At 40.6% G+C, this 21,057-nt stretch overlaps 1 protein-coding gene and 1 pseudogene across 2 annotated transcripts; one reads left to right on the top strand and one right to left on the bottom strand.

Annotated features, from left to right (window-relative positions):
* Positions 1 to 740: 740 nt before the first annotated feature.
* On the bottom strand, positions 741 to 1,707 carry LOC140603601 (proline-rich protein 3-like; annotated as a pseudogene).
* A 2,858-nt stretch (positions 1,708 to 4,565) lies between these two features.
* Positions 4,566 to 21,057, top strand: COX6C (cytochrome c oxidase subunit 6C). Of its 2 annotated transcripts, none has more exons than XM_072774003.1 (4): positions 4,566 to 4,722; positions 5,689 to 5,815; positions 14,295 to 14,423; positions 20,948 to 21,057. In XM_072774003.1, the coding sequence occupies exons 2-3, from the start codon at positions 5,702 to 5,704 to the stop codon at positions 14,406 to 14,408; spliced, it is 228 nt and encodes a 75-aa protein (XP_072630104.1). In that variant the 5' UTR covers positions 4,566 to 4,722; positions 5,689 to 5,701; the 3' UTR covers positions 14,409 to 14,423; positions 20,948 to 21,057. The 2 variants fall into 2 exon arrangements, with proteins under 2 accessions (XP_072630104.1, XP_072630103.1); XM_072774002.1 differs by having other exon boundaries at positions 4,577 to 4,734.

Below are 21,057 nucleotides of genomic sequence, written 5' to 3'. Positions count from 1 at the left end.
TTGTGGAAAGTTTCACAATTCTCCCATGTTGGGAGGTGTGGAAAGTCTAGAGGGCATCAAGAGCCTCACTTATTTTGGCAGAAAAACTTACTCTAGTGTTGGGAAGTCACAATGATGCGACGGACACTGAGAAAGACTATGTACGAGGCGATGCACAGTTTCACAAAGCACAATGATCACAGACCAGAGCGGCGGGGATCATGCTACTGACACAGGGTCTACAAAATCCAAAACCAGGGAGTAACTCTGCACCAGTCATCCGTACTTGACCCCAGGTCAACCTTGTGAGTTTCACAGAGCAACTGGCAACTTTGGGGATAGGGTTTGTCACATAAAAAGGACTGAAAGGGCAGCCCTGGTGGCTCGGTGGTTTAGCGCCGCCTTCGGCGCAGGGCCTGATCCTGGAGACCCGGGATTGAGTCCCACGTCAAGCTCCCTGCATGGAGCCTGCTTCTCCCTCTGCCTGTGTCTCTGCCTCTCTCTCTCTCTCTCTCTCTCTCTCTCACTCTGTCTCTCATGAATAAATAAAATCTTAAAAAAAAAAAGGACTTAAAACAAGCAGCTAGAAGAAGGGAATGGTAGGAAACTGCTCCAGGGCTCTTAGGAATTGAGGGCAGTACCAAGGGCTGGGTGGACAGATGCACAAGAAACAGCACCAAAGAGGCTTCCTGTTCAGCAGTCAATTGGCGAAGGGGAAGAGGATCCAGGAGGCAGTGGAAGAGAGCAAAGGTGGGGTCCTGAAGGCGAGTCTCTGGAGGCTGGAGAAGAAAGCCCACACGCTGGGCACCAGTGATGAAACACCACTCTGGACCTCAAATGGGGGAGGTGGCAGATGGGGGTGGGTGTCACTGACTGAAGGTGGTGGGTGGAACAGCCTCACAGTAGCCGTCACAGGGCCACAGGGAAGATATGGCCACTAGGTCAGAGGGCTCCTTCCAGCCTGAATAGGAAGGCACAGTGTCACAGAGGAGGTCCATTGACGCCTGGGTGGTAGAAGGCACAGAGGTCCTCATATCAACAGTGGCCCTTTTTGGCAAAGTGTTGGCAGACAGGGAGGTTGGATTTGTCTTCCATAACTTGGGGGCCATCCTTGGGCGGGCAGGTGTATATGATAAGAGACCAACTTTTGAGCCTTCAGGGTTTCTCTGTTCTTTGTGAAAGCCTCCTCTGGAAGGACCCTCATGGCCTGGTCCAGGAAAAAGAGGTTCAGTATTGGCCCCCCACCAGCCACAACCATATTGGCGGGCCGCACCTGGGGCCCAAGACTCCCCGAATTGGGCCTCTGCCCCTGGGAGGAGGTGGGAGGCTCAGCAGTGGTGGAATCATTGGTCCTCTTGATCCTGGAGGACCTCTGTGAAGAGAGTCTGCATTCTTTTCTGTCTGGCTCCTTTCACTCAACACCGTTTGTGAGATTCATCCAGGTTGCCTGTAGCAGGAGTTCGTTAATTTTCATTGCAGTGTAGTATCCCATTGCATGCACGCACAACTTATTTATCCATTCTACTGATGGTGGACATGTGGGTGGATTCCAGTTTGGGGCTGACTTGGGGTCACCAGGCTTTCCATTGGCCAGGGGGGGAGGCCCAGAAAGCTGGATGATCCGATGGGACTCTTATCCTCTTCATCTCCCATCTCCTCCCGCTCTGGCAGTGGGGGCTGTTGTGGTGGCGGTGGCTGCTGCTGATTCTGCTTCTTTCGTTTGGGCATCGTGGCTGTGGCAATGGCTGCAGTGGGATTTGGAGGTCAGCGAGGAAGGGCCTATTAGTTTGAATTAATAGCTTCTTAGGTTTTCTCAGTGGGACCTAGGAGGCTGTATCTATTCAACTAACGAGAAATGAGTGGTTATGAAATAATCTGATTTGAGGAGTATCCTCTGTGGCTTCTTGGGACTATACTCTCAGCCATTAGGGATAGCAACACAGAGCACATAATAGGTGCTCAATAAATCATCACAGACTCATGAGTGGTGTCCACTGAGGTAGATTTGTTCTTCTGGAGGTACTCTTCACAACTCTGTTATGAGAGGAATCTCACTAGATTCTATTCTCAGTTCTGCTATTTTTCTACCGCTGAACCTTCAGTGTCTTTATCTAAAATACAAGAATACCTGCTCATCTTATGGGATTATTGAGAGGACAAAATGAAAACACAAAATTGAACACGTTTTGCAAACTATTGGGTGCTACATAGAGTTTATGACACAGTGAGGCAGCAACTTGGCCTTGAGGTGGCCCGAAAACATGTCCCTGATCCACATGCACACTTCAGGGGGTCCAGAGTCCCTTAGGATACAGTGTCTTATCAGCCTAAGAAGACTTGAGATGCTGATGCCTCAGGGGGAAAACCTTCTTGAGGGCTCCACATATCCAGAGTTCCCTTGGGCCAACAGCTGGAGAGCTCTTGAGCAACAGATGGGGTTTTATTGTAAAACTCAGGGTTTCTCTGGGAACCTCTGAAGAGCTCAGGGGTGGGCCCAGGGATGCCTCTAACATGGATAAACCATTTTGTTTTCAATTTAGGAGAAGGTGTGGTGATGCACATATCTTATTTACCATTAAGTGCCAGCTTAATGTCCCCCTTTCCTCTTCACACTCCATGGTCTCTATTACTTACCTGTCTCAGCATTTACATACCCACATCCCTAACTAAAACAGACACATTTCTTAACTTCTTCTACCAATCAGGAAAAGCAAAGTTCGTCTATCGGACCAAACAACCCCTGAATCTCAGTGGATCACAGCTACCATACCATGTATTTCTCACTCATTGAGTCTGGCCAGTGCAAGATAGTAGGAAGGCTCTGTTTATCTTGATCTCTCCCAGATCCAGCTGACATAGGTGCTATCTCACTCAATACTTCCCTTATAACAAAGGCAGGGCAAAGAGAACATGGCAAACCACATGCTGTATTGTAAAGCTTCTACCCTGAGGCTTCCACACATCACTTCTACACATCACTTCCAGTTATCTTGCATTGGACAAAGCAAGTCATATCCTAACTTTAAAGGCATCAGGGATGCATGGCCCTACCATATGCCTGAGAAAAGAATAGAAATATTTTTTAGACATTACAAATCATGACCATGCCTTTTGTGGTGGTAGAATAATGACCCTTCCAAGCTATTCATGCCCATTCAGGTTCTATTCATGTGTCACCTTGAATTATTATGATTGGCCCTGTGCTTCTCTACCCATCCAGTGTTCTTAAACCACTGCTCAGCACTCCATGCTGGCTAAGCTCTGCTCCCTCAGTGTGTCTGTCTTTGCTACATTCTTCTGACCAATTTTGTCTCTTAGATTTCTCCACTTCTCCAGCTCTCTCTAATAGATTGAGGCTCAGCTCCATTTCCATCTCTTCCATGACTTCCCTGAAGCTTTCCCTAATTGTTCAATACGCAACAAACCCTATGAATTCTAAAATTTACTGCTTGCTCTCGGGGCCAGTTTTGGGAGTGGGGATAAAAAGAAAATGGGAACACATTACCACCTGGGCAAATCCCATGTAAAGATTTTTAGCTGGGTAGATCATTGATAAAGAGTCTGGAAAGATTGTTACTGAGGTACAAACCCACTCTGACCCTCAATTAGCACCTTTTCTGTGTGGCCAAAAGGTTTCACAAAATGACAGTGTCCATTGGGAACTAAGACTCCCTGACAAGCATGTTACCTCCTTGAAGATTTGTCCTTCTATATAGCAGAACCTGGGTACTTAGTAAATGCTTGATCAATATATGATGAATTTATACCGTGTGTAGTTTATACCCTAATGTATCTTCCACAGTGCTTGCTGAATTGACTTAAACAACACTATAAATCCGGGTTATTTCAATAAAAACCAAGCCTGACACCCCTACAGCACAAGAGCCTTACCCTTACACACCACTTTTCATAAACTTCCAGTTGCCTTCCTTTAAGACACTTTTTACTAAAAACCCCAAACAAATACTTCTACCGGAACTTGTGCAGCTCTGCCAGACAGGTAATTGCTCCTACTGTGGCTAGGTCATGTCTCTGCGGAAGCGCCCATCACTTGGGATTATTGATCTGTTTATGTCAGTTTTATTGGCTAAGCTCTGAGCTCCTAGAACTTGGCTGTCTTATTCACCTTTACCCAAACCACATGATTATTCACATAGGGGCAGTTAATGAAAATGACGGATTGCACACGTTTCCGGCCCAGCATGGGCCCAGGACGATTTGTACTGTATTTGTGAGGTACGTTTAAAAATGTTACATATTAGGGGCACCAGGCTGGGGCAGTGGTTCAGCGTCTGCCTTTGGCTCAGGTCGTGACCCTGGAGACCCGGGATCGAGTCCCACGTCGGGCTCCCTGCGAGGAGCCTGCTTCTCCCTCTGCCTGGGCCTCTGCCTCCCTCTCTCTTTGGTGAGTAAATAAAATCTGTAAAATCTCTCTCTCCCTCTCTCTCTCCATATGAAATATCTTTGTATTCTCTAATAAGTCATATCAACTCTGTATATCAGTAAGATTAATAGCTCCAATTTACTAAAGAAACCGACTCAGAAGGTCAAGCTTTTAGTTCAAGATATTACAGGAAAAAGCTAACACACTCGTGAACTTCAGCCGTGAAAGCCGGAGGCGCGCCAGAGGCCTTTTGGACTCTTCAGGCCACCGTCGCTGGGTCCTCCCCGCCGCTGGGACTTCTGCGCCTGCGCACTGCTCGGGCGCCGTCCATTTCTGTTAGGAAGGACGTCAGGTTTGAGGTAGGTGTGAAGGTGAGTCGTGTTGCTCTCGTGTCCCACTTCAGGGTTCGTGTGGCTGCTGCGTCCTGTTGCCTGCTCTCGCTCTGTCCTGGAGTTGAGTTGTGCCCGCATCTGCGGCCGGGCAGCCTCGAACCTCTCCAGGGGTCGACCCCTGCACGCCCCCGCCGCGGCTTCCGGAGGCCGACGGCCCGGCGGGGCTGCGGGGGCGTGAGGGGCCGCGGGACTGGGGCGGCCGGCGGGGGCCTGGGCTCGGCTGTGTACTTGCCTCCCTTCAGCGTGACCTTGGAGGGGTCATTTGACTCGTCCAGCCCCAGGGTTTTCACTTTTTCCCGCAGCCGGTCGGCATCCTAAGGGGCAACGTAGGGGAAGGAGCAGTGTCTGCGCGCGGTCCGTGCTGTGTGGCAGCTGGAAAAGGGTCCCTGTGCCTCGGGGGGCGTCTTGCGGCCTCCCAGCGCGCCACCCGGCCCAGGCGGCCGAGGGTCTGCGGGGCCGCGCCTCGGTCCGGTCCCTGGGTGGAGGCCCCTGCTGGGCTCCTGCCAGAGTTAAAATAGCTTCTCCCGTAACCTTGGAAAAATTACGCGTCATCTCCGTGTGCCCTAGTTTTCTCGTCAATGAAATGGGAATAATGAGCCGATGGTAGATTGGTAGAAGAGTAACAGGGCTGTAAATCCGTTTGCACTTGTCAGGCTAGAGCCACCGCTTATCTTAACTGTGGTTGGGAGATACTTGTTTCCTAATTTTTGCTCCCCGGCTACTATTACTTATTACAGTGACCTTGCTTATTTAGGGTAGTCATTCAGCCTGCTGGAGGGAAACAACCCAAAACCCTGAAGCAGGCTAAGCCTTTAAACACCTCAGGCTTTGTGGGAGGAGTCATGCCTGTGCCCCTCTGAAGTGCATTGTGTCTTAAGAGTTCTGCAGATATCTTACTGTGTTCTCAGTTGTTTTTATTATTTTACTATCAAGGAGAAGAACTACCATGACTTCAAGTGCTTTAACGAAACCTCAGATGCGAGGCCTTCTGGCCAAGCGTCTGCGATTTCATATCGTTGGAGCCTTCGCTGTATCCCTGGGGGTTGCAGCTTTTTATAAGGTAACGTATGTTTGATTTTTTACTTTGGTCCATTTTTGGTTCAAAAATGTGTGTTTTACGAACTAGGGGTGGTAGAAGGGGAGGAGGGCGGGGGGTGGGAGTGAATGGGTGACGGGCACTGGGTGTTATTCTGTATGTTAGTAAATTGAACACCAATTAAAAAAAAAAATAAAAAAAAATAAAACTGGAGCTTCTGCAAAAAAAAAAAAAAAAAAAACAAAAAAAACAAAAATGTGTGTTTTAAATATGAAAATGTATTTTCATAAGTAGCCCTGAGTCTTTGAAAGAAGCTCCCTCTTTAATGTGCTCCCTTCTCCTTCCTCCGCTCTCTCCGTGTCAGGAAAATACCTCCTATTCCCTAGATAGCTTGTCCTCCATTTCTAAAAGCTGCTGTATTAATTTGCTAGGTCTGCCAAAGTGCAACAAACTGGGTGGCTTAAACAACTTTTATTTATTGTTCTGGAGGCTAGAAATCCAAGATCAATGTGGCTGCAAGGTTGATTTCTCTTGAAGCCTCTCCTTGGCTTGTAGATGGGTTTCTCCCTTTGTCTTCACATTGGTCTCTGTGCTAACATGGGTTTTTTTTTTTTTTTTTTAATCTCCTGGTGTAAAGATGCTAAGCATATTGGATTAGAACTCACCGTACAAATTTCATTTTAATTTGCCTCTTTAAAGACCTATCTCCAAATAGTGTTAAATTCTGAGGTGCTAGGGGTTTAAGACTTTAGCATATGAATTTTGGAAAACAAATCAGTCCATAACAAAAGGGTATAATTTTACTAAAGCAGAGGGATGAGGAAGGCAGTGTTTGGCAGCTTGAAGCATTTGTTGCTACAGAACTGCATTTTAATGCTGTACCTTTTGTGGGTTCTAACACATGACCTTTGGTGTTTGTTGTTTTTAAGATTTTATTTATTTATTCATGAGAGACAGAGAGAGCGAGGCAGAGACACAGGCAGAGGGAGAAGCAGGCTCCATGCAGGGAGCCTGACATGGGACTCAATCCCGGGTCTCCAGGCGCTAAACCGCTGAGCCACCTGGCTGCCCACTTTGGTGGGTTTTTTTTTTTTTTTTTGGTGGTTTTTTAATAAATGTTTTGTATTATGGTAAAATACACATAAAATTTAGCCATTTTTAAGTGTACACTTCGGTGGTATTAAATACATTTATAATGTTGTGTGGCCATCACCATAGTCCATCTCCATAACTCTTTCATCTTGTAAAACCTGAAACTATATCCATTAAACAACAAACCCATCTCTTTTCTACTCCCAGTCCATAAAACTAATATTTCGGTATCTTACTTTGACTACTCTAGGTACCTCATATAAATGGAATCCTACATTATTTTGTCTTTTTGTAACTGGCTTATTTCGGTTAGCACAATGACCCCAGGGTTCATCCATGTAGTAGTGTATGTCAGAATTTCCTTCCTTTTTAAGACTGAATAACATTCCATTGTATGTCTGTACTACATTTTGCTTATTCACTCACCTTTGATGGACACTTAGGTTGCTTCCATGTTTTAGCTATTGTGAGTAATGCTCCTATGAACATGGGTTAATTTTTTCAGTATATATTCAGAGGTGGAATGATAGATCATATGGTAATTCTATGTTTAACTTTTCAAGCAACCACCATACTGTTTTCTGTAGTACTGTCATACATTTTATATCCAATTTTGCTGAATTTATTTATTGATTCTAACAGGTTTTTTCTGTGTGGAATATTTAGGGTTTTCTCTACATACATCATCTATAAACAGATGATTTTGCTTCTTCCTTTCCCATTTAAATGCCTTTTATTTCTCTTTCTTGCAAAACTGCTCTGGCTAGAACTGTGTTGAATGGCAGTGACAAAAGTGGACATCCCATGGATTATGTTGAGATAGTTTCATTCTATTCTTAGAGTGTTTTTATCATGACAGGATATTGAATTTGTCAAGTGCTTTTTCTGCATTGAGATTATTGTGGTTTTTATTTTCACTTATTCTGTTAATGTATATTACATTGATGGATTTCTTTATGTTGAACCATTGTGTATTGAACCATCCATGCATTCCAGGAATATACCTCCCGTGGTAATGGTGTACAGTTCTTTTAATATGCTGCTGAATTCAATTTGCTAGTTTTTGTTAAAGATTTTTTGTGTGTGTCAGTGTTCATAGGGAATATTGGTCTGTAGTTTTCTTGTAGTGTTTGTCTAGCTTTGGTATCAGGGTAATGCTGGCCTCATAAAATGAGTTAGTGTTTCCACTTCAGTTGCTTGGAAAGATTTCAGAAGGATTGATAATTTTTTGTAGAATTGACCAGTGAAGTCATCAGATCCAGGGCTTTTCTTTATTAGGAATTATTTTGATTACTGGTTCAATGTCCTTACTAGTTATAGCTCAGATTTTCTCTTTCTTTGTGATTTAGTCTTGGTAGGTTTTGTGTTTGTGGGAATTTATCCATTTCCTCTAAGTTATCCAGTTTGTTGGTATATAGTTGTTATACTACCCTCTTAGAATCTGTAGTAATGTCTCCACTTTCATTCCTGATTTTAGTAATTTAAATCTTTTCCCCTTGCTTCTTAGCCCATCTTGCTAAAGGGCTGTCAATTATGTTGATGTTTTTGAAGAACCAGTTTTTGGCCTTGTTGATTTCTTTCATTTTCCCCAGAGTCTCTGTTTTGTTGATCTCTGCTCTATCTAATCTTTATTGTTTCCTTCCTTCTAGCTTTTGGTTTATTTTGTTCTTTTTCTGGTTTCTTAAGTTGTAATGTTAGGTTGTTGATTTGAGATCTCTCTCTTTTTTAAGATTTTAGTTATTAGAGAGAGAGGCAGAGGCATATGCAGAGGTGAAGCAGGCTTCCAGTTGGAGAGCCCAATGCAGGACTCTATTCCAGGACCCAGGATTAGGAACTGAGCCAAAGGCAGATGCTTAACCACTGAGCCACCTAGGTGCCCCTCTCTTGTTTTTTTGTTTTGTTTTAAAGATTTTTATTTCTTTATTCATGAGAGACACAGAGAGAGAGAGACAGAGACACAGGCAGAGGGGGAAGCAGGCCTCATGCAGGGAGCCTGATGTGGGACTTGATCCTGGATCTCCAGGATCACGCCCTGGGTGGAAGGCGGCGCTAAACCGCTAAACCACCCAGGCTGCCCCCCTCTCTCGTTTTTTTTTTTTTTTTTTTTAAGATTTATTTATTTATTTATGATAGGCATAGAGAGAGAGAGGCAGAGACACAGGCAGAGGGAGAAGCAGGCTCCATGCAGGGAGCCTGACATGGGACTCGATCCCGGGACTCCAGGATTGCGCCCTGGGCCAAAGGCAGGCACTAAACTGCTGAGCCACCCAGGGATCCCCTCTCGTTTTTTAATGTATGTATTTATACTTAATTCCCCCCCTTAGCACTATTGTCACTGAATCCTGTAAGTTTTGGTGTGTCCTGTTTTTTCATTTGTCTCTAAATATTTTCTAATTTCATTCCTAATTTCTCTTTGATTCATTGGTTGTTTAAAAGTTTGTTGCTTAATCTCCATAGTTTTGTGAATTTTGTAGTTTTCCTTTTGTTATTGATTTCTAATCTCATGCCATTATGATCAGAGAACATACTTTGTAAAAAAAAAAACATACTTTGTATGATATCTGCCTTTACATCTGTTGAGACTTAATTTATGGCCTAATATGTGGTCTGTCGTGGAAAATATCCCATGTGCAATTGAGAAGCATGTGTATTCTGGGGGCATCTGGGTGGTTCAGTTGGTTCAGCTTCTGCCTTCAGCTTAGGTCATGATCCCAGAGTTCTGGGATCTAGGCCTGCACGGGACTCTCTGCTCAGCAGGGGAGTCTGTTTCTCCTTCTCCCTCCTCCTGCTATGCATGTAAGTGCTCTCTCTTGTAAATAAATAAATCACTGTTTTAAAAAAAAAATGTGTATTCTGTTGTTGGGGTGGAATGCTCTTTGTATATGTGTTAGATCTGATTGGTTTAATGAGTTAAGTCCTCTGTTTCCTTACTTAGATCTGGTCTGGTTTTATCTGTTACTGAGATTGTAGTATTGAAGTCTTCAGCTGTAGAACTATTTTTCTCTTCAATTCTGTCAGTTTTTGATTTATATATTTTGCTGGTGTTACTGCTGAGTAAATTTTTCTAAGTGTTATAAGGTCGTATCCTATTGAAGCTTTTATGATTATATAAAATCCTTTGTCTCCTGTAATCGTTTTTTGATTTAAAGTCTGTTTTGTCTGCTATTAGTAAAGCTCTCTTGCTCCTTTGGTTACTGTTTGCATAGAACATCTTTTTTCCACTCTTTCCCTTTCAATCTGTTTTTGTCTTTGGATCTGGAATGAGTGTTGCAGACAGCAACAGTTGGGTCAGTTCTCAGTTGGGTCATTCTTTAGTCCATTCTGTAATCTGTGGGGATTGTGTGTATAGATACCTTTGGCTCCCAAAAGGAGAAAAAAGGGAGGGGGAAAAAGATTCTCTATTCTTTTAAGTCCCCTGGAAGTAGCTCACCTGGTGAAAAAGAACAGTAGAAGGAGTGCCAAAAACAGTGGCCCCCAACCTGTTTGCGCCTCTGTGAACAAAAACAATCTACTATCAGAGTACAGATCCCTGGTATATGGAGGAGAGGGTCCTTCTTGCCCATCTTCATTCCAGAAAAGCTATGTGTAAGCTGCTCCAGGAACACATGCACAGCTGCCTGCCTTGGGCCTGGGGAAAATGGGTAGCTGTTAGGTTGCTAAAAGCTGAAAGTGAATGAAATTAACTTGACCACAATTTACAGTTTAAGCCTTCCTCTGGAAATTGCATTCTTTCAGGAGATCCAAAGTTTCACAGATTGTGCTAATACAGTTGTTGTGAAGGTGGGGAGAGATTCCTGGTGTTCCTATGCCACCTTTTTCCCAGAATACTCCTATGTGCTTTGTGTTTCTCAAAGTCTCCATGCTATATTTACAAGTTTTCTCTATAAAAATGTTTATGATCATACATGTTATTTATGTCATAATGGCCTATGAGGGAATTAGAGCCTTCCAGTGCTTTGTATTTAATATTTTTGGTTTAGTTCTTATTTTTTTAGTAGACTGAGACTCATTAGGGCATGGTGCCTTTTTTGTTTGCAGGGGCACCCCATCGTCAGTTGCCTGACAAATAGATGCTTAAAAGTATCTGTTGAATAAAATGTAGTGTCTGAAATTGAGTACAGTGGTAGGTGCTATAGAGTCCGTGCTTTCGAGTATACTAAGTGTATATACATCTAAATTTGTGTCTTTAAGGAAGTTAGGGTCATATTAGGGGAGGTAAAAAATAATTATTGCAAGATAGAATATAAACGAAAGGACATTTCATTTCTCAGAGCTGTTTCTAGAACAGCTTATACACAGTTTGCAAGAATAGAGTTGGAGATGGGCAAGGAGGACTCTGTCCTCCATGTAATAGGTGAACTGTACAATCAGCAATAGTTGATTGCCGCTTTTGTGTGTTTCTTCCAGTGGGTGAGGGGTATATTGTGAGTCATAGCTCTTTGATAGAGAAGGTAGAATTTGTGCCTTGGAAGTTAGAGTGAATTTGAAGTGCTAAGAGGAGGGAAAACAACTTGAGCAAAAGCACTAAGGGGTCTGTGCTGTAGGACCCTTTGAGGAGACAGGCATAAATAAACCCTTTACTTGCTCTTTGAGATCTTTGCTACGTGGCATGTAGTGGGTATGAAATAAATGTGGGAAAAGGATGGATGGATGAGTAAATGAAGTGGGAGTAAGAGAAATTTTGGGAACTCATTTCTTCACTCTGGTTGTCCTCATTGTCTCTGTCAAACATCAGATCAGGCCTTTGTAACCTGTGTACATTCTTGCCACATTCAGCTTCTAGAATAGATTTGTTTATGGTATGGAGTCCTGCATGCCCAGTGTGCAGTGGCTTTCAGACTTTTTACTTACAGTAAGAAATACATTAACGACTGGTTGCAATCATCTGAATTGGTTTCATCACTTATTAAAGGGTCATGGGTGATTTGCTGAAACTTAGTTTTGATTTTAAGATACTTTCTCATTAGCCCCTTTTGCCTTTCTCTTTTTGCCTTTCCATTGTCTTCCCAGCAGTCCAATATACTCAGCCCTCCAGCCCTTCATAACTATTTGCTGTTACAAAATTCTGCTTTCTCCCATGGGTTTGTACACAGCAGGAATGTCTTTCATCTCCTTGTGTGGCAAGTTCCAGTTTATCCTCAAGGCTCACTCAAATGTTTCCTTTTTGGAGTTGCAGCCTATTCCTCCAGATGGGTTGGTTGTGCTTTGCTAGGTTCTTAATCACTTTGTACCAGACTGTACAGTATTGGGCACATTGTATTTTAAGTAATACTTGCTTCAGGGTGTGTCTCTTCTACTAAATTAAGAGCTAGGACCATGCCAGACCCATAGTCTGTTCTGAATGAAAAGGTTTAAAATTGGCTTGGTAGATTAGTCAGTGTTTGTGTATAGTTCATTAGTGTTTGAATCGAAGGAAGGTTCCCAAAGCACTGAGGAATCCAGATTCTTCCTAAAGAATAAAGCAGGTGTAAACTTTTTTTTTTTAAATAAAGGTTTTATTTATTTATTCATGAGAGACAGAGAGAGAGAGGCAGAGACACAGGCAGAGGGAGAAGTGGGCTTCATGCAGGGAGCTCGACATGGGACTGGATCCTGGGTATCCTGGGTCTCCAGGGTCTCCAGGGTCTCCAGGGTCTCCAGGATCACTCCCCGGGCTGAAGGCGGCACTAAACCATTAAGCCATCAGGGCTGCCCTAAACTTGGTTCTCTTAGTAGATGCTCACTTCTTCATTTCCCCTATCCAGTTAGTATTGAGTGCTTTGAAAGATTTGGCCTTTATTTTGTTCTTAGTTTTGATTGATTTTCACAATTTTCATCAGTTTCTGTGCTTTTTTTACATGAAGTTACCATCCATTAAATAATTTTTGATTAAGTGAATCTGCCACGCCTAAATTCATTAATATAGGTTAGATTTTGAGGCAATGACCAGTGATTATCCTGAATGGATTTTTCCCATATGTAGAGCAATTACTGTTACGCAAATTAGGCTTGTCCTAAATCTTCAGGTATTTGCTTATCCAGATAGGCCTTATATAGATTTTATGGGTTTCAACTAACTTATGGTGTAGTGGATCTAAATTGATAGCTTATATTCTTTTTGTTGCCCAAGTCCAGATTTTTCAGACTTAAAAAAGTCTATTTAAAATGTAACAGAAAACAATTTAGGTGGGGTTCTTTTTTTTTTTTTTTAATTTTTATTTATTTATGATAGTCACACAGAAAGAGAGAGAGAGAGGCAGAGACTTAGGCAGAGAGAGAAGCAGGCTCCATGCACCGGGAGCCCGACGTGGGATTCGATCCTGGGTCAAAGGCAGGTGCCAAACCGCTGCGCCACACAGGGATCCCCTTTAGGTGGGGTTCTAACATCCATTTGCTTTTATTTTTGGGTTCACTGAGTCTTTTACTTTATTTTTGCTACTTTATTAGTTTACCATATTATTGAAAGGGAAAAAAATATTTTTTTAACAAGAAATCCCCAGTTGCCTTCTGGGTAATGGGCTGGCCTCAATTCAGAGGATTACATTAGGACTCCTGCCTCTTGGTCTTACTGAAGAAGTTGAGAATTTAGATAGGAGGTGAGGTAGTAAAACTGGTCAAGTAAAGTCTCTTACTGTATAAGTACCAGGTGTCATTCTTGTATTTTTGCATTAACCTAATGGAGGTAGATGGGCACATGAAGAATTTTTTACTGGTTTAATATGCAGGATGGAATTTGATTTTGGATTATAACCTGTACACTGAAATCTATCAGGTAGTGTTTTGTGGAAAATACAACCTTTGCCAAATGATAGACCTGGGTTTGAATCCTGGTTGAACCACCTACCACTTAGTGCTTCTTCCTAGACCTTAATCAGGTCAGTTAAATTCTGAGTCCCCTTTCCTGGTGTGCAAAACAGGTCAATGTGTATTCTAAGGGCTTAAATGATGTTGAGGTGTAAATCACCCAGAACTGTTCTTGCCAGATAGAAAACTCCCTGTGTCTTTCAGAGGCAGTTGGGTACTGAATTGATCTCACTCCTTTGAAGTTAATATACTTCAAATTGAGCCAGAATATTTTAATTTTAGCATGTCTCAGCTGTGGAATATTTAGGTTTTGCTGGAGGGAAGGCTGTCTGTCCTTTGCTAAAACCTTTTAGCTTTCTAGGTATCTTCCTTTGGCTTTTATCATTCTGCACACCCACACCCAGCAAAAGGAATAATCTGTCCCCAGGCAAGGAAGGCTCTTCTTGCTGAGTAGTTTCCAAGAGGCTGCTTTATCTTCCCTTGCATCTGTGTCAGTGCCTCCAACCTTTTCTTAGGAAATACAGAGTTCCAAGTTAAAGGTGAACATAAATACTATGATTTATGTTGTTTTTGGATATTATTTCTAATGGTTAAAAAATAAGCTCTAATGGGATGTGTTATTTTCTAGTTTGCTGTGGCTGAACCAAGAAAGAAGGCATATGCAGATTTCTACAGAAATTATGATTCTATGAAAGATTTTGAGGAGATGAAGAAGGCTGGTATCTTTCAGAGTGCAAAGTGAATTTGGAATATAAAGGTAATGTGGCTGTTTAAAAAATTGTTTTTAATTGTAAAATACACAGATTGTTAAGTATATTCATGTTATTGTACAACCAATCTCCAGAACTCTTTTTATCTTCCAAAACTATCCATTGAATTATTCTCCATTCTCCTCCATGCCCTGGCAACCACCATTCTTAGTGTCTCTGAATTTGATTACTTGTAAGTACTTCATTTAAGTGAAATCATATAGTATTTGAATGGCTATAGTATTTGGCTAATTTTATTTAATATAATGTCCTCAGAATTTACCCATTACAGTATGTGTCAGAATTTCCTTCTTCTTTAAGGCTAAGTAACATTTTGTGGTGTACGTATACCACATTTTGCTTATTCATTCACCTTTGGTGGACATTTGGATTGCTTCCACCTTTTGACTATTGTAAATAATGTTGCTATGTTAGGGGTGCCTGGATGGCTCAGTTGGTTAAGCATTTGACTCTTGATTTTGGCTTAGGTCATGATCTCAGGGTTGTGAGATTGAGCGGGGTATGAAGCCTGCCTCTGCCCCTCCCCCCCAATGAAGTTGCTATGATATTTGCAAATATCTCTTTTAAAACCTCTTCTTTTAAAAAAAAAAAAAATAAAAAAAATAAAACCTCTTCTTTTAATACTTTTGAGTATGTACCCAGAAGTGGAATGGCTTGGATCATATAGTAATTCTATTATCAACGTTGAAAGGAAATACTATACTGTTTAACATAGTGGCTGCACCATTTTCCAGTTTTACTACTTGTTTGTCAATACTTAGTTTTTTTCATAGTACCCACCTAATAGGTGTGAGGTGGTACTGGATTTTGATTTGTATTTCCTAATGGTTAAGGTTGTGGATCATCTTTCCTCATGCTTGCCGACCATTTATTATCCTCTTTGGAGAAATGTCTAATCAAATTCTTCACCCATTTTAATCGGATTGGGGTTTTTTCGTTATTGAGTTGTTCTTCAGACTTCTTATCAGATATGATTTACAAATATTTTCTCCCATTTTGTAGGTTACCTTTTCACTCTGTTAATTGTATCTTTTGCACAGACATTTAAAATTTTGATGGAGTCTAATTTATGTAATTTCTGTTGTTACCTGTGTTTTTGGTACCCTATCCAAGAAATCATTGCCAAATCCAATGTCATGAAGGTTCTCTTAAGTTTTCTTGTAAGTTTTTATAGTTTTAGCTCTCCCCTTTAGGTGTTTGATCCATTTGTGTTAATTTTTGGATATGAAGTAAGAAAAGGATACTTCTCCTTTTTTTGTGAATATCGAGTTTCCCAGCAGTATTTGTTGAAAACCTTGTCCTTTCTCCAGTGGATGGTCTTGGCACCTTTGTTGGTAATTTTTTGACTGGATATGTGAGTGTTTATTTGGACTGTTCTATTGCATTGGTTTATATTTCTGCTTTTATATCATACCACACTATTTTGATTACTGTGGCTTTATAGTAAGTTTTGGAATTAGGAAGTGTTAGTCCTTCAACTTTTTTTTTCAAGACTGTTTAGGCTATTCAGGGTCCCTTGATAGTTTATATGAATTTTAGGATGGATTTTTCTACCTCTGCAAAAATGCTTTTGGGATTTTGATAGGGATTGCATTGTATATATAGCTCACTTTGGGTGATATGGACATCTTAGCAATTACAAGTATTCCATGAACACGAGATTTCCATTTGTTTGTGTGTCTTTAATTTTTTTCAGCCGTGTTTTGTAGTTTCAATATATAGGTCTTTTGCATTCTTGGTTAAATATTCCTGTGTATTTTGTTCTTTTTGATGCTATCATACTTGGAACTGTTTTCTTATTTTTTTTTCTGATTATTCATTGTTAGTGGATAGAAACACAACTGGTTTTTTGTGTTGATTTTGTATCTTGTAATTTTGCTCAGTTAGTTTATTCTAACAGGTTTTTTTGAGAAAGAGAGTGTGCACAAGCTGAGGGAAGGGAGGGAGGAGGAGAGAGAGAATCTTAAGCAGGCCCCATGCTCAGCACAGAGCCTGACCCAGGGCTCGATCTCACAACCCTGAGATTATGACCTGAGACCAAATCAAGGGTGAGACACTTAAGCAACTGAGCCACCCACGCACCCCTATCCTAACAATTTTTTGGTGGAATCTTTATTGTTTTTTACGTGTAGGGTTTTTACATATAAGACCAGGTCACCTGCAAACAGAGATAGTCTTACCTTTTCTTTCCCAATTTGTATGTCTTATTTCTCTTGCTTAATTGTTCTGGCTTGGACTTCCAGTTCTTTATTGAATTGAAGTGGTAAGAGTGGACATCCTTATCTTTTTCTTGATCTTAGAGAAAAAGCTTCTAGGCTTTGACCAGTGAGTATGTTATTAACTGTGGACTTTTCATATATGGCTTATATTATGTTGCTACGTTTTGCATCTGTTTCTAATTTAATATTTTTTCTCCCTCTATTGTACTTTTCATTTCCATGACTTATTTTATAACTGGAAGTTTGTAACTCTTAAAACTTTTCACCTCTTTTACCCATCCTCCCCTCCTCTTCCCTTCTGCACCCAGTTCTCTGTATTTATGAGTCTGTTTCCTGACTTGCTTCACTTAGCATAATATCCTATAGATTTATCCATGTTTTGGCAAATGGCAAGATCTCATTCTTTTTTATGGCTGAGTAATATTTCAGTGTGTGCATGTGCGCATACGTATGTGTATCCAGTAGTGGAATTAATTGGGTTGTATGGTAATTTTATCTTTAACTTTGAGGAACCTCTGTACTGTTTTCCACAGTGGTTGCACCAGTTTACATTCCCACCAACAGTGCATCAGGGTTCTCTTTTCTCCATATCCTCACCAACACTTGTTATCTGTTGTCTTTTTTTTTCTTTTCCTATTTTTGATACTAGCATTCTGACTGGTTTGAGGTGATGTCTCATTCTGGTTTTGATTTGCATTTCCCTAATGATTAATGATACTGAACATCTTTTTATGTGTCTGTTGGCCATGTGTGTTGTTGAGTTCTTTACATTCTTTACATTTAAGATAGTTACTTGATAAGGAAAGATTTAATTTGCCATTTTGTTGCTGTGTATCCTTCATATCCTCTCTTAATACCTTTTAATTTTTTTATAGTGACATGTTTTGATCCCCTTTTCATTTCCTTTTGTGTGTATTCTGTGGATATTTTCTTTGTGGTTACCTTTGGTATTGCATAGGATATGAAAAAATTACAACAGTCTACTTCAGAATGTGATATTTTCAATCACAAAACTATCACTCTTTAATTGCTCTGCTCCCCTGCTTTATTGTCACAAATTATATGTAGTGTACCCATTAACATAGTTTTTAAAATTATTTTTGTGTTTTAAATCCTACAAAATTAAAAATGGAGTTATGAAACAATTCTAGTAATGCTGGTTTATATTTTTCCATATATTTGCCTTTACCAGGGAACTTTATATTTTCACATGGCTTTGAGTTAATGTTTGGTGTACTTTTGTTTCAGCTTGAAGAACTCCCATTGCAAGTCTAGTGGCGAGGAACTCCTGATCTTTAGCTTTTGTTTATCTTTCTTTGTCATTTTTGAAGGTCAGTTTTGCTAGATGCTGTATTTTTGGTTGTTATTTTGTGACCACTTTAGATATATCATCTGACAGCATTCCTACGTGCAAGGTTTCTGCTGAAAAATCCCCATATAGTCCTACGGAGGTGACGTAGGTGATCACATAAAGTTTCTCGCTGCTTTCAAGATCCATTGTCTTTGTTTTTTTGTTTGTTTTTTAAGATTTTACTTATTCATGAGCGAGACAGAGAGAGAGAGAGGCAGAGACCTAGGCAGAGGGAGATGCAGGCTCCCTCTGGGGAGCCTGATGTGTGGGACATGATCCCAGGATCCCCAGATCCCGCCCTGAGCTGAAGGCTGATGCTCAACCAAGGCATTCCTGTCTTTGGTTCTTGACAGAGTGGTTATATCTTGGTATGGGTTTCTTTGAGTTTATTCTACTTCCAAGTAACTTCTTGTATTTGCATTTGTATATTCACTTCTTTCCTCAAATTTAAGAACTTTTCAGCTATTATTTCTTCAAATAAGCCTTCTGCTCTTTGCTTTCCTGGGATTTCCATAAGTGTGTATGGGTCTTTTTGATGATGTCCCATAGGTCTCTTAAGTTCTATTGTTCATTCTTTTTTCTTTTTGCTTCTCAGACTCAATAATTCAAATGAACTGTTCCAAGTTTGCTGATTCTTTTGTGTGAGTCTGCTGTTGAACCCCTCTAGAGATTTATTTTTTCAGTTCAGTTACTTTATTTTTCTGCACCATAGTTTTGATTTTGATTTTTTTTTAAGTTTTTGTGTATTTTCTTGATTTCATTTAGTTGTCTGTCCAAGTTCTCTTTTGGCTCATTAAGCAATATTTAAGGCTGTTGTTTTAAAGTCTTTGTTTAGTTAGAGGCTTGTGTCTCTTCAGTGTGAGTTTTTGGAAATTTTGTTGCTTTGAGTGGACCATATTTTCCTTTTTCTTTGTATGGCTTTTGCTGTAGTTAGGGCATTTGAGTAACAGCCACCCCTCCCCTTTGTGGATTACCTCCTTGCAGGGGAAGATCTTCACTAAAGGCTCAGGATTATCTGAAACTTCTTCTGGAGATACATCTTTTCCCTGTGTGCATTTGTTCCAGTTCTTGTGTATACTTTATTCCTTTTAAGTGTTAATTTCTGAGAGTCTCATCCCTGCTTCCTCTAGGAGCATTCACTGTTCCTTGCATTCCTCCGCCCACAGTCTTGCCCATAGGTGGTACCTGTGAGTCTGCAGGCCCTCTGTAGCTCTTGTGTCATGGGACCCCCACTGCTTTCAGCTGCTTGCACTCTTATATCTCAAGTATGCCATTCCAGAGATAGGCAAGATAGAAAATGGTCCTTTGGGAAGATCTCAAACAGGTCAGAATGTTGCAAGCAATTTTTATTTTTTACTTTCTATCCTGAGAGAGGAGCCAGGAATTGGTCAGTTTCCTCTGGACCACACTGTGCTGCACCAAGGAGGGGGGGGTGAGGCAAGAGTGAGCAAGAATTCCATGAAATTTCTTGCCCTTTTGTGTTTTTGTTTTATTAGTGTTTGGTTGCTACAGCTCCTTAACTGGTTTCTAGAGTTCTCACAACTCTTGCTTTTTATATTCAGAATCATTTCAGATGTTCTGCTATTGCTTGCTAGATGGGCATTAGGAAACTCTTTTAGAAGTAAAGAATTTTTTACTCCTTTTATAGTTTAGTTGGGTGTCCATAAGTGACTTGGCCCTCCAGAGATCCTGACTTGGTTTATTATATCCACAAAGTCCTTATGCCTCATAGATAAGGTTCTGTTGACTATGAAGGAAGTGACTTGTGTGCTGATGAAAGGTCATCTACTAAATTTGAAAGCATGTGAAACTATACTTTGGAATTTCATCATTCATGTATTTAACTTTATTCAGGCTTAACGAGAAAAGCAATTAGAACAATTTAAGATTCTATCCACCACTCCTGAGTTTGATGTGACAAGGGGAATGTCAGTCTGCTTTTTAGGCAGAATGTACCAGAATAAGCATTCCAGCTGTAGTGTTCATGGTGTGTGTGTGTGTATGAATGATCTTTCCTGGGTGTATGAGACTTGCTGCAGTGGATTCTAGTTTTTTAAAAGACTCAAGGATAATTTTGAATATAAGTAACTTTTGCCTAACAGAAGATTAAAATCTATAATGTTCATTTCTGTAGTTGTTTATCTTAAAGGAAATAATCTGAAATGCACATAGATGCATGAACGAAGTATCTACTGCATTATTTAGAAAAAGTAGGAAGAACTTTGTTTCCAGTGGTTGGAAAATTAATACAGAATCATGACTGTTTCATACCACAGATTATTACATTATGTCCATTAGAAATGATATTCAAAGTAACATGAGATTATTATATAAATAGAAAATGTGTATAAAGGGTGGTCTGTGTTTAATAAAAATTGCACAGAAAAAAAGATTGAAGGTAAAAAAAAAAAAAAATCAAAATATTAATGGCCTGTATGGAATCTTAACATTGCTGCTTTCTTGTAACTTTGACATTTTCACAATTTCCACAGTGGGTATGTGCATTTCATAATCAGATGTTAACAGGCTAATGTGTAATACTTGTTAGGTTACCTTTTTTTTTTTTTTTTTTAATGTGTTTAAAAATCAGTAAGAAAAACAGATTTGGAGACAGGAATAGACATACTATTTAGAACAGATGAGCTGCTGCTTTTAAGAACAGTATGGAGGTATGAGAAGGGAATGGAGGAGAATGGATTTGAGAGGGAAGAATAGGCAAAATTTGGTCTGAAAAACAATAAATCAGAGTAAGGTGTAATATGCCCAGAACTGGTCAGGATGGTCAGAGACCTTGGCAGAGAATGGACCTGGAGCTCAGGTAGCCTGAAATGGTCTGACTCGGCTCCACTAGTGGGAGTAGACCTCATGTGATTTTAAGCATGGTGAGGTATTAAGAGAGAATGCTTGTTATTAACTTAAGCCACTGTGTTTTTTTCCACAGAATTTCTTTGGGTTGTGTTTCATTGAAGCTTGACTGTCCTGTGTTCCTGAGCTATGAAACACGAACACTGGGTTATGGAATAGTTTCTCTTAATAAACAACTAAAAAATG

Source organism: Canis lupus, chromosome 14, assembly GCF_048164855.1.
Source record: "Canis lupus baileyi chromosome 14, mCanLup2.hap1, whole genome shotgun sequence".
NCBI classification, from domain to species: Eukaryota; Metazoa; Chordata; class Mammalia; order Carnivora; family Canidae; genus Canis; species Canis lupus.
Note: the sequence above shows the minus strand (reverse complement) of the source record. Positions and strands in the feature narration are given on the sequence as shown.

What these genes read in the sequence shown, in the direction of transcription:
- COX6C (XM_072774003.1), top strand. Translation starts at nt 5,702, where the DNA reads ATGACTTCAAGTGCTTTAACGAAACCTCAGATGCGAGGCCTTCTGGCC. An exon ending in GGGTTGCAGCTTTTTATAAG is followed by an intron (nt 5,816 to 14,294) that starts GTAACGTATGTT and finishes GTTATTTTCTAG; the next exon opens with TTTGCTGTGGCTGAACCAAG.